The sequence below is a fragment of the Ammospiza caudacuta genome, chromosome 3, assembly GCF_027887145.1.
Source record: "Ammospiza caudacuta isolate bAmmCau1 chromosome 3, bAmmCau1.pri, whole genome shotgun sequence".
In the NCBI taxonomy this organism is placed as follows: domain Eukaryota; kingdom Metazoa; phylum Chordata; class Aves; order Passeriformes; family Passerellidae; genus Ammospiza; species Ammospiza caudacuta.
The window spans coordinates 26146930-26174401 of NC_080595.1; the positions used below are offsets into that span (position 1 = coordinate 26146930).

A 27472-nucleotide genomic window follows, 5' to 3' on the forward strand; every position below is an offset into this window, starting at 1 on the left:
CCACTTCCTACCCCTCTCAAAAACTACGTGTAGGAGAGATTGAGGAAAAAGATCTTGTGAGAAAAGAAGCTTTTCCCTGCTGTTGTTTACTTTGTTGGGAGTAATTCTCCTATTTTAAATCTCAAAGGACTGAACAGGTCAAGTAGCTGCCTTCACTGTCCGGTAAGAAGCGATGGCCAAGTGAATTGATCTGCTCAACCTTGCTGGTTTTGCCTTCCCTGTGCTGCTTGACTGGGACAAGCAGCAGGCTTTGATTAAATCCTCAGGGATACAAGTGGCTGTTCTGCCATGGCTCATGCTGTGCAACTGTGTATTACATAACAAAAAGGCAACTATTTAATCCTACTCTCGAGGGAGAAGCATAGCACCTGTGCTGCTTTATATTTTGGGCATAAAGGACCTTATTCTATTTATTTGCCAGTTTTATTGCTGTTGTAAGAGTGACAAGAATGTGACCAGTATATACATAACTCATCATTCTCTGCACTTGATAATTCACTCATTTTTAAAATTTCTTTTTACTTTTCAGGTTGTCCGTCAGATGATGTGGCTGATGGACCATATTTTTAAGTATACAAACTTTGGCATTGTGTCTCTAATCCATGGAGACTTCTTTATAAGACAGGTAAATGGAAACACACAATACTGCTTTGATTTATCCTTATATTTGGAACATCATGGTGTTATGGGACTTACTTATCACCTTGTGGCTGGTTTGCATGATAAAATAGCTTTGCTGTGATGTGTATATTTGAGGAGGCTTTTGTTCTGAAGCTACTTTATTTTCCAAGCTGTTTTTATTATTTGCATAGACACAAATGATAAGGGAATCCAGTTGTGAAAGGAGCCTATTATGAGAGAGGTGTACAAGCAAAATACATGGGCAGTCCTTTTTATCTCTGTTTCTGAGCACGCCTCTCATCTTTCCTTAGTGACCTTGAAGCCATGCAGGGAGTCTGTCTGGTTAGGTCACTCTTCTGGCTGCAGAGTTTCAAATTAGGACTGTCCCTTTTGATGGTGACATAGTAGTGGATCAATTTAAGGTGGTGATGAACCTGTGTAAATAATAATTAATTGGTTCTTGAAGGGTAATTATTATTTGAGCATTAGGAAAGAATGTCTGTTGAGCTCAACATCTGAAATATTAATGAATGAGACCTTCAGATTATTTCATACAGCTTGGGTAAGGTTTTTTGTTGTGTGGTGGCTGTTGATCAAACTGCACTCTCCAAGTAGTACCTCAGGAGGCCAATGAAAAGCATGAACCTGTTTCCAGTTACATGAACTGCAATATCCATCATACATGTTTCTTTGCTCTCCTTATTCCTTTGTCTGAACATAAAATGTGTAGAGAGCCAGAGAGAATTAATGAATTTTCACATTGCAGAGAAGTTAATTTACCCAAAATGAAATAGAGAGATGCCTAATCGCAGCAGGACACAGCTGAAGTGAGATTCACTAACACTACAGGCATGGTTAGAAAACAAAGGTCTCTAGAGGCACACAGCTGTGTATTGTGAGAGGATGGATGGAAGGAACAGGGTTGGATGCTGTGTAAAATATAAATCTGTTCCAATAGGTAGAATTTACAATATGCACATTTTGAGGTACACAAGTCTGTCACCTTGTTAGTTAAAATTTCTGAGTGTAGGGTTGCAATTCCAGTCATGAAACCAAACCAGTTTTTTGCACTGAGCTGCAAAAACAAAGGCTTTTCCTCATTTTTGTAAAGTGGCTGACATAGACAGCATCACAGATACAATGATGTCATTGTGAGTCTAAAGATAAGCCAATTGAAAATATAATGTTTCTAGGCTGTCAGCCTTTGAGTGTGGCAAAATACTTCATTTGAGTGAGTAATGGTCCTTTGCCTAACTCTAGTAATATTTGGATTATTACTGTTCACTGCTCTTTTCTTAACTACTGTGCTATCCTGGAGTCCTGTGGTCTGATATAAGAAAGTACTGGCTTAACTGAGGACTTTTATGTTGCTTTATAATTGCATTAATATGAGCAGGCAAAGTCTTTTCCTTCCCTCTCGTGCTAAGTTGGAAGTAATTGCAGTGGGGAGACTTAAATGTAGGAGAAGCACTTTCACAAAACTCACTTTCAGTAAAATACTGTCTTTCATTGAACCCCACATGTTCCCTCTTCCTTCCTCTGACCAGAAAACCCAGCTAACCACCAAACAGTATATTTGAGGAGGCTTTTGTTCTGAAGCTACTTTAAAGTTTGTGGCAGTGTAGTTGACATTTCAGAGAGTTGAAATCACCTCTGCTGAGGAGAGCTTTAATTTTTCCCTCCTGTGTCTTTTGAGTGATTTGACAAGGTCACTTTGAAACACTCAAAAATGCTAATTAATGTAAAGAGATTCCTCTGAAAATTTGGATAGCTTGGTGCATGCAGAGATGGAAAGAGGAAGGATTGTTCCTGAAGATATTTGTGCAGTAATTAAGGCTGTATCTTACTGTTCTCGAATGAAGAAGTTGTCCTAATGCACCAAAGAGGAGAAATGAGTGGGTCTTTGGAGCAGGGCAGATCTGAGTGAAGTCTGTGGTTCTGCTGGGCTAACCCAGCTGAGGTCCATAGGCCTCCAGCAGGTACTCCAAGGAGAACATTGCTTTTTATTGTCTCAGGGGCTTAATTTTATCTCTGAAAAGAGAGGAACCTTAGAAGTATAATAAACATGTCTGATGTTACCTCTTTAAAGCAATCATTTTATTTGGATAATGTTTTACCCTTTCAGGGGAGAACACACCGTGACCAGCAGCTCGTGTTACTCAAAGATCATCTAGAAAAATATTACAGGAGCCGCAATAGGAAATGGATTGTTTTATTTCCAGAGGGTGGCTTTCTTAGGAAAAGAAGAGAAACAAGCCAGGCATTTGCCAAGAAAAACAATTTGCCATTTCTTAAGCATGTCACCCTGCCACGTCTTGGGGCAACACAAGTAATTCTGAAGACGCTTGTAGCGCCACAAGAAAATGGAACTCCACCAGCTGGAGATGGTGTGAGAAGAGGTAAAGATCACTTCACTCTGTGGGGATAAAGCAAATTAAATGTCAGACTTGAGTTAAAAAAGCATTGTGTAGAATTGGTCCCTGTAAATATCAAATACATTGTAAAAATATTTTCATAATTAGTTTTAGTTCACTGACTTTAGTTTTGATGTTGAGACAAAGAAACCACCTTAGTTTTAATTTGATTTAGTTTGTGGTATGGCTGCATGACTGCTTGGCTTGGCTCACATGATGAGTGAAGCAGATACTGGAATAAGCACCCAGAGTGAGCAAGAAGGTGATCTACTCCTTTGGGTAAGATTGATGGTTTGCACTGGTTTGTGACAGCGTGGAACTATAGTAAAAGTATTTCTGGAATATGCTAGCTGTGTTCATATTTTTATTCCAGGCTTTAGGGGTTTCTTTGCATCCACTGCTGTATACATTATTCCTCTTCTTGAACTCTTTTCCACTGAGTTCAGGTCCTTCTGTTCTGTACAGATCTTCGTGTTGCCTGTGCCCATTGTTTCTGGAGTTAACTGTCACTGATCCCTAGTCAGAACAGTTACGAGGGAATAAGAATATTCCTGCAACATTATTGTTCTGGGTGCCTGGGCTGTAGGGGCGGGTATAGTTGGGATATAAATAATGCCTGTAGTTAAGGGACATGGTGCTTTTGTCTCTTGGTTTTTAAAATTAACTTCTTGGCATGTTCAAGAGCAGGGTTAGATCTTTCCTAATTTCCTTGTGGATTTCTGTTACTTATTAAAGAAACAATGGATTGAGGGGTTGTGGTAGTTTCTTATTGATGGGTGGGGCTGGTGTTTCACAGCCAAATTCTGATAATCATTTAGCAATTTGAAACAAAGATCATTACTAATGAAGCCACATAGGCAAAAGACTTTGGATTATTTTCTGTCTGAAGTTCAACTCTTAGGGTTAGCAAGAACCCTTGTACAGAAATTGCTTCCATGTTTTTAGTTTTGAAGTTATTGTTGCCAACATAGGAAATAAATTGAGATGATGTTCTTGGAGAAGTGAAGGTAGGATTTAAAATGAGATGAAAAATCAAGCTGTGGAATGCACCAGAGTGTTTCCTGTCAGGCTACATTCAGCAAAGAAAGGCTGAAGAAAGCTCTTGTCATAAAATATCTTAGGTTTAAAAGAGAAACTGAATACCCTGGTCCTTGTTAAAAAGTTTGGGTTTTTCTGAGGAGAAAAGATTGGCCTGTTCCTGTTCTATTTCTTGCTGTCTTAAAAAGATATGGAGAGTAAGAATTTCCTCAAATTAATTATAAGTTGTCTGGTTCTGGAGGGAGGCCAAAAGTGCTTGTTAAATACCAATTTTATATTTCCCTATTCTTAGGTTGCTATCAACTTAGCTGAACATTGAACTTGGCTTCCTTTTTTTTCCCTCTGAGTGGCATCATTCAGACTCTAGAGAAATGAGCATTTGATAGTAGTGGACCTAACTGAGTACTAAAATAAAGGAATTCTCTCAGAAATAAAATGGAACCATATTGTCCATCCTACTCAAGAAAAGATAATTGGACAGAAATAGGAATGAAATGTGTGGGTTTAGCTGTCACTCTTTCATAGTAATGGACTTGAAAATGTACTAAAAGGGATGAAAAAGAAAAGTGAAAGTAAATTTTGTATGCTAGGAAAAAGTAGTATTTGATACATAGTGACACTGAGATTTTTTTTGTCCTCTCCTCTTTTAAGCTCACAAAAATATTTCCAGGATTGTAAAAACTTCCCTTTCAGAGATGTATGAAATATTAGTTCTTGATTGTATCTTGTATAAAAGAGTCTTCCTCTGATCTGTTGCTTTCTGAATGCTTTTATTGGTCTCTTGCCACGTCAGAAAATGTTTGTTCAGTTGAATGAAATATAGTTCTATAAATTGCTATGTTTATGTTATAAAGTTAGAAGTCTGACAAAGTTAGTGAATATCTTTACTTTTAATCTCTTCTGTCTTTTCCCTTTTTTTAATCCCATGAAGCACCCGTGTTAGTGCAGTCAAGCTTCCCTCCTATTCAGGTGGCCCTTGCTGAGCTGTGGGTGCCAGAGCCAGGTGTAGTGCACAGAGTAAAGGCTTTGCCAGGGGCTGCCATAGAGAGACTGCCTGTAAACCTTTTAAAAGTACATGGTAACTCTTCTCCTTTGCTTGGGAAGGGGTTTCTCTATCAGAAGCATCACACTTGAGCTTCATGGTTTGCTGGACACATTTTTCATACGCAACACTTCTTGTGCTCTGTACTATCTTAATAGTGTTCCTGGAGTCCTGGCTTGCCAATTTATTCAGTTTACTATAATAAGCTTTCTACTCCATCTTTTATTATTCTCCCTGTCCTTTTGTTTCCACCAAGCTTTATTGATACTCATGGTAATTCACCTTCCTCTCCCACATGATTTTAGTTCAATTGGTTTATAGATTAAGAGTTTTCCTCACCAAAAATTATGTCCCCTTCCTGTTGAGTTTCCTTGGTAGCTGTTTTAATGTTGAGTCATGATACACAGTTCTGTTCTTGACTGCTAACATTTCATTAGTACTTAATTCATTTTAAATGATCCTTGTAGCTTTTATACTGTTGTAAATTTGATACCATTCTACTTTCTGAGCTGGAGAGATGTGTAAAACTGGGTGAAAGAAGAAAAGATGACAAAAGAAACTAGAATAAAAGGCGGTTTGTCCTTAGTGCCCTGCTATCACAGTTTGACACAAACCAAGTCAGATACAGTTGTTTGATTGTGTCACAGCCCAGCTCCTCAGCCCAGCTGGCTTTTGTATGTCACATGTCACCAAAGCTGTGGCCTTCAAGTTGTAGTTCAAGAATTGAGCTAATTGTAGCTCAGTGCTACATCATCTGTCCTGCTCCAAGGTCTCTAATCTGATTTATGGCATCCCTTTGGTAGAGGTGGGTTCATGTTGAGAAGTGCAAGGTTCAGTAACCTCCCCAAAAATTCATTAGTCTTAATTATGATCTTAATATCTAATCTCCTTTTCAATTTATTTTTATGCTAGTAATGAACTTCTCACAGTTTAGGAGCTGATTCTTCCTCTGTAAAGTGACAGGAAGAAGAAATGTTCCTGAGCTAGACAATTATTGCTGTTTGATAATTTTTGTACTTAAAGTGATCAGTTCTTTATCAGGGACTTTTCCAGAACAAGAAGTCTCTATTGTCTTAATTTTTTCTTCTTAACAGTTTTCTTTCATATTTAAAAGAAGTACCATCTTCATTGGAGTGAATTTTAACTTATTGCTGGTAAATACTAAATTAAGTTACTGAAATGTTTATTGCTTTTGCTACCTTTTGAAACTCTTGTTTAGTTTAACAAAATGCTGTAATTGTATTCCTAAATTAATAGAAGGATGGAAAAACATAGGAAAGGTAGTGCAGTCATTTGATAGCATGAGCACTGTTGAAGCTGAATAATGCAGAGAATGTAGGTAAGTGATGTCTGTCCCTGAAAAGAGAGTTTAAGGTACTCCTGATGTCTGATGAAAGCCTCCAGATGGGACAGATGGGCCAGCCCTGCATCCCAGAAGGTTTTAGTGCAGAATAGAAAATGGGCAGTGTAAAAACACTTAATGAGCAGCCATCATCACCCTTACCCAGTAGTGACCCAGGGGTGTGTTCACAGGGGTATTTTACAGCTTTTTGAATTTTTTTTAGCACAACACTTACTCTTTGACATGGTTGCAAATACATTGTTTCTTCACTTGATAAGAATTGATTTTGTGAGTTTCAGAACTATCAAAATGTTCTAAATGCCAAAAGCTGACAATTCAAAGGAGTATGGAGCTATTGTTCTTCAAAGATGCACATTCCAGAGCTTATTTTTGATCAAACTTGCTCTAGTGTGTTTTTTAAAGTCTGTTTTATTTTACCATGCAGCAATTTTTTGTCTGATAAGAGGTTACTATAGTTAGAGCCATACTGAAATCTTACCTTACTGTTTTCAAATGCAGCAGAGTACATTCAGTTCTGATGCTGATTCTCTTGGAGAAATTAAATTTTCACTTCTGCAGGGTTGTAAATTGAACTACATAATCGATTTTTTTAAAAATCAAACTTTTTCATTCACTGTTACCTGAGGAGCGTGACTTCAATAACATGTGAGAAAGCTTTTGATTGTTGTTTTTCTTCACCCTGGAAAAAAAGGCTTCTTGTTTTGTTCCAGGTGGTTTGTTGCATCAAAATCTTGGAATGATGAGTAATATGTTCAGTCTGAGAGTTAATCTTTGGAGAAAAAAGTTAATTCTGGGGCCAGTGGTCCAGCTGATCACACAAGGACAAGTAGAGAACAAGGGACAAGCTACAAGAACAGATTGCTGTGCAGGGAGAGCCAGCAGCCTCTTGGGCTGCATTCAGAGTGGTGCAAGTGTTCAGGAAACCACACCTGGATACTGGTGAATGCTAACAAATACTTTCTTTTCCAAGTGCAGGCTGCAGTCCTCAGGTGCACACCTGGCTGGTGCATTCCTTCCACTCTGAATCCAGTGTGGCAGTGTGACACCATCCAGAGCTCAGCTGGAGGCAAGCTTTCCTGCTGAAATATGTCTGTGATTTATTCTTTTTCTCAGTGGCAAACACTGACAGCCTGCTGGTGGGTTTGAGGGGCTCTGTGCATTGTCTGATCTGGTGTTTAGCATGAGCTGAGCCCAGGAAACAGCAACCCCAGGAAGGACAAAGAGGGGGAATGTGGAGGACCTCTGAACCCCCATAAATTTGTGATTGTAGACAGTCAAGTTGCGAAAGGATTTCAGAGAATGACAGCTCGAGTGCCTTGAAGACTCTGATGTTGAGTTGCTTCTAAGTAGATAGGGAGCAACTTAATACCTTTGAATCCACAGTGAAGAAAATAGTTGTGAAGATTTGCCTCTGCTGATGATTTGGAAAAAAGCCCAAAACCCCAAACAACAAACAAGTTAGGAAGCTGTTTAAATTTTACTTTTGATTTTTTTTTGTCTAGGCCAGAAAGCTGCTGTTCCATTGATTGTTCAGTTTTGTCTTAGCACTCATAAGACGAGTGTGTACCATTCACACTAAGGTACCTCACTGCTGCAGGGTTTGGGTGCTGCTGTGCAGGCAGGTGCCTGTGGGCATATTCAGAAGATTTATGTGGCATTTAAAAAGAATCAGACTGTTAACATTTTCAAGGAGTTTGAAAAATCTGTATCTTGTGCTGGAAGTGACAAGCAGACTGACACTGCAGCAGAAAATCCAGTGCTTGCAGAGATCAGCTGAAGTATGGTCTGTGCAGCAGCTTCTTCTGCTGGGGCCTCTGACAGCCAGGCTGCTCAGGCTTTCAGCAGGTACTAGAAATGGAAGATAAGAGTGTCTTTCAATGGTAGGCAGAAAGTTGGAAGAGTTTGGCTGTCAGAAGGTGTGGCTGAGTTGGCCAAGGCAAGCTGGCTGAGAGCAGTTTTTTAGCACAGGTATGTGCAGCTCCCTGATTTCTCAGGTGCAAATGCCAGACCTGAGATTCACACCACGTTATAACTAATGCAGCAGGCTTTGGTTTGAGCTCCTGTTAATGTGCTCCATTTAAGAAATAATAGGGTTTATTCTGGCTCAGAGGTCTGCTTACACCTGAAAACAGAATCCTTGGAGATATTTAGGTACCACTCCTTTGTGTTTTGTGTCAGTTTCTTTTCCAGTTTCAGGATCTGTCAGAGCTCCTGGGCTTTAAAATAAACTCGCTTATGAGCAGGTTGCAACACAGTATAACCCCTCCCTCCCCTCAAAAAAAATTACAAGATGTATTTCAAAATTAATTTTCCTAAATCCTTGGTGATGTAGGTTTTTTTGGCAGTCATGTATCTTGGATGATTATGTAAGGCTTATTTTAAAGCAGAGCATGCACCAATACAGTGATTTGAGAGCACGTGGAGGTAGCTGCACTAACACCTGCTTGCTCTAAATGGAGGTCTCTCAGAACTTTTTTTTCCTGGCCTGGGGTTTCTGGGGGGCTGTCTGGTTTTTTCCCTCACCCTGCCCTGACAAGGGTTGGAGGTGAGTTTGGAGCTGGACTGAAGAATCCAGTGCTGCAGCAGCTCTCTCCACAAAAGCAGAAGGTAGGAAATCAGCACAGCAGAGAACTGCAGGAGTCTTCCCTTAATGAAGTGCAAACCATTATCCACTGGAAGAACAGCTTTAAATATAGCTAAATATTGAATAAATTATTTTGAAACACTTTACTGTAAATAATTAGAAAATGTGCCCATATTCATCTGGCAGTTTTTCGAGGCAATTAATGATCTTTGTTGCTTACTCACTTAGGCAATTTAACTTTGGCAATTTACTTGCCTTTATCCATTCTTGCTTTACATCTGGGAAAATAATAACTTGAATGACTTTGTTTCAAAATCTGTTTCTAAATTAATACTTCTGTTGATTTAATATTAATTTCATATTGGCTCTTCTCTGATTCATTGCTACTTTTAAAATGAAGCACTCTGTAGTTAGTGCTTTTCTTAAGAGAGACTTGACAAGCACTCTGTCATGATGCTGGCAAGCCTGCAGCCTCCAGTTCTCATTTCATGTGTCTGTCAGGGCTCTAAAACAGTGTATTTCCAGAAGGTAACGCTGAAACATTCAGTGTTACCTATGCAGCTTGCCCTGGGTCAAGTTTTGGAATAGTATGTTGTGTGCTGCTAAGAACTCATAATCGAAATTTTAGGAAATGCTGTCTAGCCCTGTTGGAGTAGTGCATTTGTAATGAAGCAGTGCAACTGCACTGATGAGCAGACAGCAAGAAAACACTGTCTGCTTGTTAAAATAATTGATAGATAGATGTGACAGCATTGCTGTAATTTTCACACTTAATTAAATTAAATGCAAATGAAATGAAATTAAGTGCAGGTAGAGACTCACAAGCCAGTCCTTGCATGCACATTCCAGCTGGAGTCAGGAACTGTGGCTCAGGGTGCTGCTCAGACCCAGTGCTGCAGATTTCTTCAGGTGTGTGGTAGGTCTGTAAAATCAGAGTGGCCACTCTGGGCAAGGCCACACTCTAGCCCAACATCTTGTCCATGACTCCAGGTGGATTACAGAGTGAGAACACAGCAAGCAGCCCTCACACTTCTCCCACATATTCTCCAAGTTTCTGGCAGTTTCCTGTGTGGTGAGTTTCCCAAGCCAGGTTGGGATTTCTGCCTGGTTAGTTAACCCTCCATGGTTATTTAGTTCCCTCTTGTTCCCAGCTCCTGGCATCCTTGACACCCTTTACAAGAGATTCCCAAAATTTTTTTTCCCCCTCTGCACAGTGAATCATTTTTCTGTTTTCTATGAAAACTTTTCCTCTTGGCTGAATTTTGAGTGTCTGTCCTTGTATAGGGAAGGATGGTGAACAGTCAATCCCCATACATGTTCTTGGTGCTGACAATGTTCTTGTCAACCTCTGTTACATTTCTCTTGTAGCTTTCTCAGCTGCAGGTTTGAAGAGTATTGTGCTTTGTACTAAAAGCTAACACTTCTTACATGCTCTTGCCCATGGGTGGCTGTTTGTGATAGTCAGCTTTTTAAATCCTCAGAGATACTGCCTGGTGTGGTGTGAGCATGTTGTACTGGTGTGTCAAGCAGTAAGTGAGCATTACTCTGCTGGCCTGGGCAGAATGTGACCTCAAACACAGGACAGCTCCAGAACAGAGAGAAAATTCACAGGCTAAACTCCAAGTGCCATCTTGGCAATGTGGCCTTCCTTCTTGGTTTGCTCTGCAGATCTGCTGCTCTCCTCTTAGCAAACCTGGGAATTGAAGACATGCCAGAGAGGGGTTCTTGATTTATGACCTGGACTGTTGGTGGTTGTAACTTATGTTCAGATTTTAATAGAGTAATGGAATATTCTTAGTTGGAAGGGACCCACAGGTTTGATTCTCTTTACTCATCTTAATAGCAAATATTTTCACCTCCTTTGATCTTTTTCCAGTTTCTAAATGAGCTGAGCAGCATATGAGCATATGGGTCAGCCTCTCCTGGAACCTTGTGGGTGCAGTATCTTCCCCACTGTGAAATCTGACCAGCTTCTGTTCCTTGCTTTCTTACCCTGAGCACACCCTGAAAGTGATGCTTTTCCTCTTCATCCTGCAACTCACATTTTTAAGAGCCTTTGAGGGATCTGAATGGCTGCTGTTCCATCAGTGATCTTTTAGAAAGGCCCAGGTGCACATGTGCTTGAAGTGCAGACCAAGAAGCTTGGATGTTTACTTTGGGATTTTTCCTTTTGGTGAATGGGGGGAAGCACCTGACCTTGGGGCCAAGATGTCTGTGACTGTACTCAAACCTGGTGAGTGAACTTGTTCTGTGTACCACAGTATCTAAGAACAACAGAAGTAACCATGAAATAAAATCTAGGTCCAGCTGAAGTTTGTAAGGGTGTTTCTGTGCCCTGTAATGAAATCCGGATTTGATTTTTTGATGGTCTTATTTGTGCCTCATACATCATGAAGTGATACAAAAATTGCATAACTCTCAAATAAGTGATGTGAAATTTTCTTTTTTGTTCCTAGAGAGCAAATCCAAAGGCCTCCAGTGGGTGATAGATACAACCATTGCATATCCCAAAGGTGAACCTATAGACATCCAGACCTGGATTCTTGGCTACCGACAACCAGCAGTGACACACGTACATTACAGGTGGGAAATGAGGCTGCTCCTCCTGCACTGAGCTCAAGGATTCACAAATCCCTTGTGGCATTTCAGGATAGGGGAAATCAGGAGTAGTGGGAGTGGGTGTTTGTGTCTCATACAGGTGGGCAACTCATGTCATTTAAACACAATCAATCTCTTTTTTTTAAGTTTAGTGGCTATTCTGTATCTTAGGACAGACATTTAAGTTTTGAACTAATGTCCTGTGGTTGAATAGAGTTGTGGGAAATATATCTAAAGACTAGGTCATCTTTAGTGTTAAGGTGCTGCTAAACCCAACTTTTTAAAATTTTGTTTTTAGTAATGACAACTAAATAAAAATCACTATTGTTAAGTAAACAGATTTCCTATTAAAATATTCTATTTAACTTTCTGACAAAGAAATGCCAGCTTTTTCACTCAAAGAATAATTTTAGTAGTTGAGAATGATTTTTTCACTCAAATAATGGTTTTAGTAGTTGAGCAAAGCAACTGGAAAAAGCAGCTTGTAAAAGTTACAACTCTCATTGACAGCTGGGATGGGAGACTATTAAAACTTTTCTCCTCAGCAGTTCTTTGTCTCAAGACCTAAACTGATGGAGAGAAGTTGAATTTTGCTTTTAGTTTACAGTGAGTTCCAAGTCACTCCATGAGTATTTTAACACTTTTCCTATACTAAGGTGTTGAATTTTATCCCAAAATCACATTATTTTGTCTTACTCCCTCTTGATGATTTGGAGAGCTTTTTTTACAGAAAGCTTTCAAGTATTCTTGTGTGGATCCCCTGGGTGGCAGTTTAAGTGGGAATGACCTTCTCCATCATCACAGCTGTGGCAGTGTTGTGTGATGCAGAGTACAGGAGCTCTGTTTAAATCTGTCCTTACTTTTTATAGAAAGCTGCCTTCCAAGTTTCCCTGAAGGTGAACATACTTATGCCCTAATTTATGTAAGATAGCATTATATCTGTTGTCCTTTATTCAGGTCACCTTAGTACTCTCTCAGATCTCTGGGATAATTGCAAGTTGAATGTATTTAGAATTCTTCTGAAAAATATTTCCAAAAATACATTCTTTGAAAACAACAGTAAGTTAATGTAAGTTGAATTAATTTCCTGCTTCTAAATGTATATTCAGACCTATCTTTGATCACAAGCATAAATATGATGCAACCTTTTTTGCATTGAACTTGAATGTTCAAATTCTTGTAGTACTGAAATTCTAAGAAAAATATAATTTTTTTTTTGGAGTGTAAGTTTGTTATTTTCTTCCAGAGGGTCTAAGTCACTGGGTTAGGCAGGGGCAAGCCTCTCTGTTTGACTGCTTTCTGTATGTTTTTAATAAGCTCTGTTTGTCATGGCTGACCCTGTAAGAACAGTTGAAGTGTGTCCCAGATGGAAAGCCATGCAGTATCTCTCCCTGGCGAAACACAGGGTGTGACGGCTCTGAAAGGAGCCCAGAATGTCTTGGGTTTGCCTGGAGCTCATTCTGTCCTCCAGTCCTGGTAGTTCTTGGGGCACATGGCCCCTGCACTCTGAGGTGGGTGCAGGTGGGCACATGGATGTCCTCTGAAATTTTCTTTAAATGTACATCTAGTCTGTCTGTACTGGTGTTACACTTTCCTGCATTTAGTGAAATAAAACCTTGCTCATTTTTTGTAATTTGGAATGTCTTGGGAGATAACATTTGAAATAAATTTTAAGGGTAATTTGGAAATAACTGGGAAGAGAGCACAATAGTTTCTCATGTAGTTTCTTGTAACTGAGTTATAGCGGGGAAAAAAGCACCCCTTTGGAAAAAGTGAAGAATAGTTTTGTCCAAATGCCATCTGTGTTGTATGGAAGAAGAATCAGGATTTAAACATGCTTATTCCCTTTTAGAGTAGTCCAGAGTGAGGTATTGATGTCTGACAGCAGTGGGGAAAAAAGGAGCATTTTCTGTGCCACTCCAACTGGAGCAGAAGAGACTGCAGAGCTGCTTTTGTTCTGGTGGCTCAGTCAGTCCCTTCTGCTGTGCCCCTGGATCACCACCTGTCTCTTTCTGCTTTACAGACTGTAAAATCTGGTGGTTGCCTTTTCTCCTAGCCTGGGCCTTTGCTGCAGGATTACTTCTTTTTCATCCTGCTCAGGGAGCAGCAGAAAAGAACACAGCAAGGAGCCTTATGTTATAATTTTTAGGTGCTTTTCTGTCTGGTGGAAAGGGCAGAGAAGGCTTGGTTTAATCCAATAATCTTTTTTTTTTTTTTTTTGAAAGCTCAGTTTTGATAATGAGTTGAACCTTGCTTTTCAAACTTCAATTTTCAGTACAAATGACACAATTTTCAGAAGTTCATAATTAGACTAAGCTGTGGCCTGATTTTCCTCAGAATGTCAAAAGAAACCTCCCTAGAAAAAAGAACAGTTACCATTTTGGATCTAACAACACAAGGTGTGAGAACTTTACCCATCTATTGAATAGCTTTTTGACCCTGACTGACTTTTCTCATAACTTACTGGAAAGTGCTGCAAAACTCAGTTTGCTCTCTAAAATACTCAAGAAAATATCTAATGAACTTCCTCCAGGCCAAATGGCACTGAGATTTTTGTGGGAGATGTCAATGCATGCAAAGCATGTCAAACTAGAGGCATCACTGTAAGACCTGCCTTGTAATGAGTCTGTTGGAAACGTTTGTTTGCTCTTCTCACAGAGTTTAGGTTTATGCTTGGGTCCTTGTGTGCTGTGTGTTGCCTGTAAATCCCGGCTCACTGCAATTGCTCTCAGCAGAAATAAGCTGAGTGCTTTGGTGACCATGTAGCGAGGCCACGGACTGGCTGCCCTTCTCAGCTCCCACCATTTCTGTGCCATGAGTCGAGTTTGGGCTTTATTTCTTTTCATTTCACACCAGGCACTTGTTTAGTTTGATTGGTTTGGTGTTTCTTAGCTGAACACCAGCTTTCTCCAGCAGTGATTTCTTGTGTGCTGCAGTTCTGTTGGCAGAACCTGAGACCTGCAAATATAAACCCCCTGGCTGTGAAGCTGGCTCAGTGCTCAGCGTCCCCTCGGTCAGGGATGGTTTTTTTGCCTTGGTTTCCTGCAGGGTGGTGCCCTTGGCTGCTCCCATGCCACGTCTGGGCTGTGTGACAGTGGCTGTGTGCCGCAGCCCTGACGTCAGAGCCAGCCTGAGTCAGCTGTGACGCAGGGCTGGCCGTGCATGGCAGTCACACACGCTGCTCCACTCTGTCCCCTTTCCTCCCCTGCCAGCCTTTGTGCTGTGCCACTGCTGAAACAAGCTGTCAGCTGCTGAGCAAGTTCTATTTTTGTGTCTGCATTGATACAGAGCTATTGAAATAAGCCAGGCTCCGAGCTATAAATAAGATGAAGTGCATTGTGGTTGCTGAATGAATGTTGCAGAAGGGCATCCCGTTTGGCAGTGTATTTTCATGCACTTTTATACGCAAGTAACTTATTTTTGGTCATGCCTGACATCTACCAACAGCCTCCACTGTCCTGGGTTTATTTAGAGCCATTGAAGCAGCAAATAATATCATACTTGTATGGAGTAGCAAGTAATACAGGACTTCAATTCAGGGTAGGACAGGTGATAAAAGGCAGTTAGTAGTTAAAGTGGTAGCCATGAATTTCAGAATTTAAATACAGAATCAGAGGTTGTTTCTCCGGTAAGAACAACTTAAAAGAGATAAGTTTTATCTTATCTCTTAAGATAGATAAGATAAAACTTATAAATATTTCTAAATATTTCTAAAAATCCTTTGGTGTCTTCTGAGAAACAGCCTATCAGTAGCTAATTCTCCACAATTCTCACATATACCAGCATGTCTTTGGCAGTTAGATCTCCTGGTTTTTAAAATCCTTTTTTTTTCCTGGACTGTCATTTATTGTAATAGAATCTGGTTTGGGACATGGACACAAATGTGTGTAGCAGTTTAAGAAGTGGCCATCCCTCAGTCAGGTACCCACTCTGTCCCTGCAGCTGCTGCCACCTCCAGCTGCCGGGTGATGCTTACTGGAAGAAGATTCTTTGCAGATTCCCATTGAAATGTGTCTTTATTTCCACCACCACTTTTCACTTCCCAGGGTGCAGCCTATGCTGCCACTGCTTTTAGCCCCTTCCCCACTTTTCCTGGGGACAGAAAATCAGCTGTTCCTGTGATGAGGAGCAAAAAAAGGTATTTCCATTCTGCTTGAATTTTCTGGTCAAGTTCTTATCCAGTCCTATTAAATTCCTTGTTTGCCACACCAGGAATAAAGATGCTCTTATTTTAATGAATGTGAAGTTAGTTTTACCCAAAAGCTAGAAAGATCCAAGTGCCCCAGAGACTCCAGGAGCTCCAGATGTTACATGTTGATGTTATTCCTTGCCTTGGCAGTTCTGTGCAATGATATTTTATTCCCCTGAGGAGATAAGCAAGCTGTTTGCTTCCAATGGCATTCCTGATCCTGCATACCCAGAGGTGGGGTGGAGCCAAGCTGATGCTCATGCCTGACCACATGGACACCTGTTTCCCTATCTCACTGAAAATAGGGAACTTTCTTCTGCATCTTTTAACGCTGGACCTGGCAGATGCCAGCTCCTGTCAGAGCAGTGGCTCTCTGCTGTTCTTTTGGATTGCCTGTGTGGGGAGTTCTGTAACAGTAGACTTGCTCACTCACCTTCCTGAACCCAGTCTCCTTCAAGAGAGTGTTCTTGTAAGACACAGATGCCAGCTGAGCCATCTGATGGGCAGAGAACCATGGCATTAGCAGTATGTTTAGGTTAAATATAGGAGGGTTTAACTTTGCCTTATCAAGTACAGAAAGGGCTTCTTTCCAGAGTTTGAGGATTTTTTTTTTAATATTTAATCTCTAATTTAGATCAGTCATTAGTAAGAATGTTCTGCTGGTAAAAATAACTCTGGATAATCTAAAAATACATTTGAAAATGCTTCTAAATACACCAGCACTTACCATTGCTGAGTGTGGCAGCCAGTGTAGCATTACTGGAAAACAAGTTGTTTTTCAGTCTGTTAATGTTTGTTCAGTCTGGGTGTAGCAGTGGCTGCTTCTCAGACTTCAGAGCAGCAGAGTTTATCTCCAGAGATTGAAGCATTCTGGTAGCATTATTGATCCACACAAGAGCCTGGATGGATTCAAGCAGGGAATTGGTGTGCAGTGCTTCCATTAGTCTCTCACAGAGCTGCTATCACCTGTGCTACTGCACTGCTCCATTAAACTGCCAGCTCAGAAATTGTTGTAGCAGGTATCTTGCAAGATCCTGTGATGTTTCCAGATTAGGAGGAGTCTTCTTGACAAAACAGAGTTGTTACCCATTAGGTCAGGGAGAAATGAAGGCAGAGGTGAGGAACATCTTAACAGTCTACAATGGAGACTGCATGTGAAGCCAGGTAACCCTGCACTTCTGTCCTGAGGCAACACACGTTCTCTTAGTTTTGAGCCCTCTTAAAACCTGTGTAAGCAAGCATCTGTCCTTCAGAAATACTCTGTGAAACACAATATTCAGTTGCTGAGCCTTTTATCTCTTCACAGCAGCTTGGCAGAAGAGAGTAAAAATAGTGCTTGGCAGCCCAGTTGTGTTTGGGGACACAGAGTAAGTCTTTCTTAGTGTTCTGCCCTCAGCAAAATAGTTCTTACTCTGTGGGTGTGTTTTTTACTTGCTGCTAGGTGGTTTAATTTTAACCTGCTGTACAGCATCTGGGCTTCAAGATAAAATAGTTCTTTATTGTTTGTCTTTGTTCCTAATATGCAAACTGAATACTTGAGCTGATTACTGAAGCGCCATTTCATAACATTTGTCTTTGGGCAAAGACTTTCCTTCAAACTCTGTTTTATCTGAGATAACAGTTGCTAATTTCTGGTTACCAAGACTGGCTTTACTGGAGCATAGAGAGCTCCACAGTGCCAGGAGGGTGTAGATAGAGTTACTCCAAAGGCTACAGAGATAGCTGAGTTCATGGTGATACCATGGTGTGTAAATAAAGTGGTTCATCTCCTTATATTGAAGTTGTCTTTATATGCCAAAGCACTGTGGTTTGTAATTCACTCCTTAGAGCAAGGCTTGCTGCTTGACTCCCCCACTTCCAGCTTATTCTTCCATGCATCAGACTGAAAGGAGGAATGACAGATGACAAACGAACAAAGCTGGCAAAGATGTTGAAATTATAACAGCAACAAAGCATTCTTCAGAAGTGCCTTATTTTCTTATTCTGAAATTCCCATATCTGTCCAGAGACTTCCCAGATGATTGTGGTGTTACTTCCAATTCTTTGCAGTATGGTCAGTTGAGAAAGACTGTGTTGAAAATGAAATGGAAATTCACTAATGAAAATAGAAGCGTGGTGTAAATGAGAAGCTCAGTGGGAGCTCACCTGGAAAGAGAAACCTACAGTAAAGGCCTTGCATTTCAGAGTGTTAATTTTCCAGGTTAGCCTGGTACACAAATCTCTCCTGCCTTGTCCTGCCAGTACAGCACTGTGGATGTGTAAGTTCTTGTATATATCAAAAGGCACTGAGGGTCTGCTGAGGAGCTTTCACACTTACTGTGAGATTGGAAATTCTATTTTGAAATAATCCAGTGAGGTGTGGTGGGTAATTTGGGAGTTTCAGGGTGTGTGTACCCCAGTGAATTCTGCTCCGGGTGTCTGTTTGTCTAAGCCACCGAAGTACAAAATCACTAGCAATTCTCTCATTGGTGTTTTTAAAACAGAGCAGCAATATTTGAGTACAGGGTCAGTTTTCAGTGTAAAATGTGCCTTGTGAATTTCAGAGAAAGGTGCCAGCATCCTTTGAAAAGCACAGAGAGCTTGTTTTCTGGGATGTGGAAGAGCTGTTGGTACTTAGTGATGTCATTATGTGGCTTCTGCCTGCTCAATTGTTTCTTCAAAGCTGTGAATCAACTTTCTCATTTTTTTATTTCTTTCATTCCCCTTGGTTTGTATTCTTCTTAGGGAATAATAATATAGTGTGGTGGTATTCTGTTAAAAAAATAACAAACCAGTGCCTTAGTAGTTTTTATCAAAAGCTGTAGTGCAGCATTTGGTGGAGACTGATGCCAGTGTCTTCTGTGTGGTTCTGGATGGCAGCCTGGAGTTTCCCACTCTTGTACCCTTCATGCCTCTGTGATCTGTGAGTTGGAGAGAGTGCAAATCATGCAGCTAGATTTATATAAAAGTCTTGTTCTGTCTGGTTTGTGGTGGGCTGGGGCAGAAGAGTTTTGTTCTCCACATGCAGAAAACATTTGCTAGGTTTAATTTGTGTTTGTTTCTTTGATAGGATTTTTCCAGTGAAGGATGTACCTTTAGAGCCTGAAGCTCTCACAAACTGGCTGTATCAACGATTCATTGAAAAGGAGAACCTCTTGACACATTTCTATGAAACAGGTAGGATGCTACCTAGCAGAGAGAACTGTGCTTTGCTAATGGCTTTCCTTACAAGGATCTCAGAATGGTTCAGGAATGTGTAATTCCTTCACATGTGTGATACAATTACTGCTATTACAATTACTGCTATTATTACTGTTTTTTATGTGGCAAAAAGTATGATTAAAGAATTATCTAGGAAAGGTAAATTACCTGGGCAAACACTAGAAGCCGGGTAGCATTTGGGAGCTGTCAAAAAAGTAACACACAGCTCAGCTGTGAAATGTGCTGCTCTGGGACTTCATGGCAAAGCTCCATGATTGAAGTATGATTGGAAGGGCCTGTGAGAATTACATGGCTCACATTCTGGAGCTGTGATCTTGCAGCCCTGTTCATCACAGTTGTTGATGGGAAGTGTTCACTGTCTCAAACCAGCTGAGTTTAGTATTCCTGGGTGACTGTGTTAAATGAAGATACTTCTTCTGTGAGATGATTTATTGCAAAGTCTGCTTTAATTTAGTTTTGAGTACCTAATTTATCAATCCAAGTGCTTAAAGAGATTAATAGAATTCTTTAACAACCCACAGTTGTATTCTGTTTTATGAAATGTTGCTGTCACTCAGCCACCATTGATGGCAGAGTTCAGACTCTGCTATATAAATCACATCCAAATGTATATATTGGACTTTATTACACAAATAACTTTGTGAATATATTTTAAAATACATGTGTAGCAAATACATTATAAAGAATTCTTGGTTTTGTGACATTATTTTATGCTATTGAAATAAGTCATACCCAGAAAATCTAACTAGTCCAGAATTTCTGAGAGTATAATTAATATAATCAGGTTTATTCATTAAAATGCACTTCAAAAATAGCATAATTGGTAATAATTTGCCAGTGCAATCAGTATAAATTAATAAACACGTTTTAAATGTAAATGCTGTGACATAGGACCTTATTAGGCATAAATTAGTATAATTTAGAGTTACTGCCATTTATACTTTTTGAGAACTTGCTTGCATTGCTTTAGTTGGCCTATTGAAAAAGTGCTGCTGCAGTTTTTGGGAACCCCTTGGAAAGGTCCTGAGGTTGACTCTGAGAGGAGTCCCTGAGGCTGCTCAAGAGCCAGCTTTGTACTCACCTGGCACATGGTCACAGGAGGGGGTGGTTTTAAGACTTAGGGCTGTTTCTGTTAGAATCAATCATTATTATTGTTATCATTATATTATTCTACAATACACACTGCTTGGGAACTATTCTCTCTTAATAAAGCTTACTTCAAAAAGCTGGAGTAACATTTTAATGCTCTGTGAAACTTTAAAAGGTTGCATTGACTAAGCCAAGAATTCATTTCTTGGCTTATTTTTATTTGGGAAGAGAAAGAAACAAAACCCAGAGCACCTTTCTCCATTTTGCTGTACTCTTAAGTGTCAAGAACTTAAATCATCTGTAATATTAGACCTCTGGAAATCCAAACCAAAAGAAAAAGTATGCCTACAATTTGACATTAAGCTAATCCCATAATTTTTTACAGGTGCATTTTGCACATTTCATTTATAAAATTAGAACCATTTCAAGTTAATAGCTGCAGTAACAGACTCCTGTTTTAGGCAGTTAGTGGAAAACTTGTATTGGCAAGTTCTTGATTTCTCTGAACTCTTCAGCAAGACAACCTTGAAGCCTGCAGTAACACAAGTGAGATTTCATTTAGCAGGACGAAAACCCTTGGGGACCAATTAAGGAAAAAAACCCAACCATAGGCTAGGAGCAGTTGGAAAAGTGATGGTGTACTGAAATCATTGTGCTCCTCATTCCCTGTGCTCAGAAGCCAAGTGGTGTGAGGTGATGAAAAGAGTAAGGAATGGCTTCCCTAATGCTATGGAAACACTCCTTGTTGTGCCAGATTGGAAACCTCTTCTGGAAATCTGCATGCTGTCCATTCTCCCTGTCAAGGAATATAAATGGAACTGGGAAGAGGGACAGCTAATCAGAGCTGAGATTAAGGGAAGGAGGAGTAGTTTCTGTGAAGGACAGCTAAAAGTACTTGGCTTGTCTCAGCTGGGAAAGGGAAGGGGCAGAGCTGCCTTGGGAGGGAGAGGGGGAGACAGCTCTCTGTACCTACCAGGGAAAAAGAAAAGGTATTTAAAGCAGAGGTCAGTGTTGGTACAGAAAAACAAATGGGCCATGGAAGAACAAATCTAGCCTAGAGTGGACAGATAGAAAGAAGCTTAGCTGTGAGTTACTGGGGAATAATGATGTAGCAAATCTGCCCAAGTGTGAAATACCTGTCAGGGAGAGGTGGATGGGACTCACCAAGGATGTTTTTAGGCTTTTTCCTTGTTTACTTTTTTTTTTTTTTTAATTAAGAGCATTCATGCAGGAAGAAAAGCTTTGTCTCAAATGCTTGATTGCAGTTCCTCCAGTGATTGCAAATGTGAAGCACAGAGATAAGCTGCTGATGGTATCTAATTGCCCAAATTGTGTGGTTCCCAAGATTAAAAATTGACATTGCTGCATCTTTACTCTTTGAATCATTAATTTCATTTTCTTCTTAGGGAAGCTGAGACTCCATAATGCTGCAGCAAGTACATCATCTTCTCTGGTGTAATTCAGAGTTTTCTATCCCCTGTTCGGGATTAACAGCAATAAAAGTACTTTGTGTCATCAAGTCTTTGTGCATCTGAGTACAATGTAACACAGATGATTTAATATGCTGATGTAAATATATGCAGATAGTTTGCTTACAGTCATAAAGCTCTGATGTATTCAGGCACATTTAATTTAGTGTTGCAAGTGAGAAAAAGTCAAAGTATGGAAAAAACAAATTTTATTGTCAGATGAATCTCTTCCAGTCTTTCCCATCTAAGCAAGGATTTCAGTAAAGAATTTCTGGAAAGCTCTATGGCAAATGATAATGTTTCCTTAGTCAGTATGGCTGAGTGTTCAAACAATATATGGGAGCCGTTCTTTAAAGAAGAGGGTGTTGTGTGTGTATTTACATTTTCAAGAGGAACCTCAAGAACATATGTGTGTTGCTTCTTCACAGTATACAGCATCACCACCAAACAGCTGTAGAGTTTAATATGGAATCCATTCAATTTGATCATGGAGGTACTAATAGAACTTCAAAAATAACACAAAACTTAGTTGACAGTTGGATTTCTCTGCAAAGGTTGTAGTACAGTGATAGCAGCTTCTAAGGAATGCTTTCAGGTTTATGCTTACAGTTTATAAGGAAATGAAAATTACTCTTATTAATTAAGGGATTGTGTTTTGGTTTGGGGTTTTTTATTTTCTTGAAGGCTTCTGGAGAATCTTTCATAAATTTGATGGCATTAGAGCATAGAGCAGTACCCAGTTAATTGTGTGTGGGCACCATGGCTGGGACAAGCAGTAGAGAAGCTATAAAGTGCATTAAGGCTGTCATCCCTGGGCAAAGCATTAAATGTGTTTTCTTTTCTCTTGCAGGAGCTTTTCCACCACCCCAGGGTCAGACAAAAGCGATTTCTCGGGAGATGACCCTCAGTAACCTGTGGCTGGTTGCCATACAATCATTTGCATTTTTGTCAGGAGGGATGTGGTACTGCCTCTTTCAGTATTTGTACCATTGCCTATTTTAAAAGTGGAATGGGACCTGAGGACACAATGGGAATCCAGGCTCTTGCAAATGAGTATCATGTTGTATGTGCAAATGTGAATATTCAAGAGTAAAGGAAAATACTGGATGGACTTTTACCTCTCTGGGGGAATTTTAAACTCCACTAAAAGTGAAGATCAGTAACATAGTGACCTGATGATGTATTATTTTAAGAATTGTCTGTATTTTTAAAAATGTATACTCTCACCCACACTTAAGCAAATTCAGCATTTGGACAAAAGGTGCAATCGTACAACCACCGTAGAAGAATGTCTGTGACAAGAAAGCTTTGTCACCACAAGTATTTCTTGGCATTGTAGTTAGAGCTCAGAAAATTCAGCAACTTGTCTCTTCAGTAGTGTGTACAGCATTGGTGTGGTAGAGATTCCTCATTTGCACAACGTGTACTTTACTGCAGCTCATTGTGCTGGAGTCAAAATCCTCAGCAGAGCTGTGGAGGTGTCCTTGTGGCTACGCAGTCAGCAGTTGTTGTAGCAGACACATCGATCTGAGCCCAACACCCAAATAAGATCTGGTGTCAGGTCTGTCCTCTGAGGCCCTGGTCCTCACACAAGCATTGCAGCATCACGGTGTGATTAAAAGCTGTCCACGTGGGATGAATCAGCCCATCCCTGCTGTGGTCTTGCCATCAGCCCTCCGAGTTCCATGTGCTACCAGTGTCTCGTGTTATAGGGAAACTTGGAAAATACAAAGTCACTCAGTTCAATTCCCTTTTTGCTCAGAATGCAGCTAAACCGTCACCACCAGTTTTGAAAATGCACTTTCCAAGGTGAAAAGTCAGTGAAGGAAAGACATAAAACGTAGGGAACAGAGGGAAGCTTTGTTTGTCACACATTGGAAGGCAGAGCAATTCTAGCTGTTTCTGAAGGTCTGCTGGTGCTGCTGGTGATTTTTAGCCACATTTGTATTTTGTATACTGCAGTCCAACCAAGGTGACCTTGGAGTGGTTTATAGAGGCCTTTTTCTCCCCGCTAGTTGCAACAGTGCTAAATATACTTGTGGGAGAGTTTCAATAATTAAATGCCAACCATCTTAATGTTTTGCTAAGGAGAAATAGAAGAAAAACTAGTTTCATAAAAAGAAAAAAATAGGTAAAATTGCTATCATAAATCTGTAGAAAGATACTACTGAAAAAATAAGTATGGTAAATATTCTGAATAACTACATGGAAGGCAGTATTAATTAGCTCACCACTAAAATCTTACTGGAATAAGGAGGGGTTGAACTGAAGGGCAGATGGGAACAGAGGACACTTTCAGATGTGTAGTGCAGGATCCTTTTGAAAGGATGTCAGTGATGTACAGCCTTACTTCTGGCAGGTCTGGTTGGCATTGTGTTTATGTGATTATGCACAGATTTGCGAGAACGGTTCCTAAAATAAAACTAATCTCTCTAAATACAGGCAGGGTAGCCAGAACTTCAGATGTTGGCCTGCTGCCTTCTACAGAGTAATTTTGTTGAGAACAAAGTAAGCCCTCAGTAGTTTTGGCTCTGAGCTAGCAATATTGATTCCCCTTCTGTCTCCCTCTGCTGCTACATGAATCACAGGAGGTGGTGTGCAGAATACAAAACCTTGCCAGTGTTCTCTTTCTGTGGGGGGGGCAAAGAGCATACCAAAACACGAGGCAGTGCCAATTTCCCCTGGCTTTGTGGAAAAATACTTTGTCAGATATGCCGTCCCTGCCCCTCCCCATGCAGCAGTGGTTGATCAGTGGGGATGGATGCAAAATGACACCACAGTGAGGTCCCCTGAAGTGTGTGTTCCCTGCCTGACTCCACAGGAGGCTGGAGGAAAAGTACAGTGGTTACCAATAGCTTCATGTTTGAGGCAGGATGCTGTTTATAAATACCATCTCTGCACCTGAATTCTGGTGTAACCATTAAAAAGAGGTAGCTGTGCCATGATAGGGAAGGGAGTCTGTGGAGTTTTGTTGTTTCATGTTGTTCTTGCTGAAGTTCAGCTGATGGAATGAATGTATTTAATCTGCCATTTGACAGGGGGGTGTTGGGGCAGCCCAGCACTGCTGTGTGTAAGTGGTTATTTCTGCTGCCCATGGGACTGACTCAACTCCAAAAGGCAGGTGGCAAGCTACTCACTAGCTATCCTCCCCCATGTAGTTCGATCAGAGCCACAGAGATGCCCTGAGTACAGCTCATTTTATTTTGAGCTAGGACAGACTGGACTGATGCAAAAAGGGAAGTTTATATAAGCAGAATGCACAGCAGTTACTCCCATCAGGAGATTGTTCCTTATAGACCCTGTGAACTCCATGTAAGAGCATCTTGTTTTGTCAAATGCAGTATTTTTATTTTCCCAGTGGGTTGCAGTCAATAGCAAGTGTTCACGTGCTGCCTCAAGAAATTAGCACTGCGCAGTCATGTTTCAGACAAGCGTTTGATTGATCTGGTCCTGTTCATTTTCACTTTGTTCCTCTGTAGTTCTTACTCTTACAAGAGGTTTGTTTCCAAGCACTGGTTGTTGTTTCAGTAGGATGTGGAAACAGTGTCAGTCCCAGGCTTCTCTCATGCCTGCACTGGGAATTGTGAAGAGCGCCTGACACCACAGCTCTGTACAGCCAAGTTGTGGGTGACACCGGAATGAAACTGTGGGAAAGCAACACCAGAGGAGCCCCCCAGCATGATCCTGGATGCTGCTTCATGAAAGATAATAAATTGGATAAAATAAGTTTTGCTATGAAGGGAAGAATGTAAAATGGATACAATATGTAGGAAATTCAGTGCTAAAAATACCGTGCTGGTCCAGACTGTCTGGAGCTTAGCAGGTGAGTCTGTAAAACACAAATTTCTGTCTGCTGCAGTTTGGGCATTTTGCTGCACCATCCATGGGTTGCCTCCTCTGGAGAGTTCAAAATGTGTTTTGCCACAAACATGAATGAACTGTACAGTTGATCACAAATTAATATCACATTGAATTTATATTAGGGGAAAAATAATGGAAAAATGTGTAAAATTATCAAAAATGAAAAATTCACAGAAAAAATTCCAACTGAAAGCTGTTGCACACAGAAGTGAGAACAGAGCGATTTGAGTGCATTGCAGATAATAAGAATAAAGATGGTTCTCTGCTAGGGTTGCCCACGAAATATCTCCACGTTTCTATGTTTAATTGTTCATAAAGAAGTTGTTAGAGTTGAAGTTGTGTCAGTCCTCATGGTTTAGCTTTGCTGCTCTGTGAATCCCATGATGTGAAGAGCACCTGTCCATCCACACCAAGCAGTTTCCTCAGTGCCCTGGGGTGAGTGCGCCATCATTTCAGTCTCACTTGGGTTCCATGTGTGGTTCTGTTGAATCTTGCCACAGTTGTGTTTCCTTTTTCTTCTTTTTTTTCCTTTTTTAAAGTTGATATCACCAGATGTTGAAAAGTGAAATTTCAGTTTACCTTGATTTCCTGGAAAATGAAAAGCTTCCATCTCCCTCCTCCCCCACGTCGCAAATAAGGTGCATCTTCTTGCAGTAAAAATAAAGCGATCACTGTGTACTGTTCTTGTTCACTTGGCTTGCAGTTGGTAGAACTTTTCTTTGTGTGACACTGCCATAAAGTGCTGTTAACTTTTCTCACCTGTTTGTACAAGATAATAACAGATACCGATCACTGTGTGTGACAGGATTCAACTGCTCCGCTTTGCCTTGACGTAAATTTTGGGACCAAAGGTACCTAAAACTGGGATTTCCAAACCACGAGCCCAGGCTTGGATACATTCTCTTGACAGTCAGCTGAAGATTTTGTGGTGATCTGATACAATCACACAAAATAGTTATACATCTGGGGTTCTGTATTTTTTGGAAATAATGGAGCCATATGAAATAAAGGGTTATTTTGCAAAATTGCATACTTGATAGTTTTTACACTTCTTTTAAAAAATAGATGAAGAGCAAAATGGAAACTATACTCTGGTTCAAAATGTCTGCATACATTAGAAATGCTTCTGAGCAGCTCTGCTTTTTCTGTAAGAGCTGTAGACTGCCTGGCTGTGATAGAAGTCGTCATTGGAAGGACTTTATGCATTTTAAAGTTAGACCTTTTATTTTATCATGAGATAATGAAGTAATTATTCACTGAACAACTGTCCTATTAAAATGAGCTAGTTACTTAAAATTACTCCACCATGATGTTCATACTGTATGATGAAAAGGGGTTTTTTTATAGCAGTTATCTTCACCTCCAGTTTTCTCCTTCCCTTCTCTGTTACCTGCATTTTTGTTTCGTGTGATAAAATGTGGAAACCTGGAGTGACTGTCAATGGTTTTGCAAAGGGCTGGTGATGTTTGGAATTATTTTACTGAATTTATTTCATTGGGTATTTTTTTATAAAATCTTTCCAGTAGCCAAGATGTCTTTCAGAAATGTATAAAGATACCAGAAGCAGCATTTCTCTTTCTTTTCCCTGGGCTGGGGTTTTTTTTTTTTTTTTTTGTTTCATTTTGGTTTGGTTTTTTTCTTGTTTTGGTTTTTTGTTTGTTTGGTTTTTATTTGTTTGTTTTTGGGAGTTTTGGGGTTTTTTGCGGGGGGGGGTTTGGGGGTTTTTTGGCTTTTTGTTTTGGTTTTTTTGAGTTTTGTTGTTGTGGAGAGTTTTTTGTTTGGTTTTTTGGTTTTTTGTTTGTTTTGGGGGTTTTTTTGTTTGTTTTTTGTTTTGGGTTTTTTGCTGTGGCAAAAATACAGTTGATTTTTTTTCAAGACTATTTCATGTGCTTCTGATCCTTAATAGATGAGAAGATTTTCTTTGATGGTTGTATTTATTGTGCTTTTAACTAATGGATACACAATTTTTACTGTGCTTACTATAAACACAACAAATAGTAAAA

At 40.1% G+C, this 27472-nt stretch overlaps 1 protein-coding gene across 1 annotated transcript in view; it reads left to right on the forward strand.

Annotated features, from left to right (window-relative positions):
* The window catches only part of LPGAT1 (lysophosphatidylglycerol acyltransferase 1), a 60209-nt gene extending 33155 nt beyond the window's left edge, over nucleotides 1-27054 (forward strand). Inside the window, exons 4-8 of the mRNA XM_058800939.1 lie at nucleotides 530-625; nucleotides 2747-3020; nucleotides 11519-11645; nucleotides 18899-19005; nucleotides 22459-27054. Of these exons, the coding sequence (XP_058656922.1) occupies nucleotides 530-625; nucleotides 2747-3020; nucleotides 11519-11645; nucleotides 18899-19005; nucleotides 22459-22610 (756 nt within the window). The 3' untranslated portion in view covers nucleotides 22611-27054. The remainder of the gene's footprint in view (nucleotides 1-529; nucleotides 626-2746; nucleotides 3021-11518; nucleotides 11646-18898; nucleotides 19006-22458) is intronic.
* Nucleotides 27055-27472: the final 418 nt, after the last annotated feature.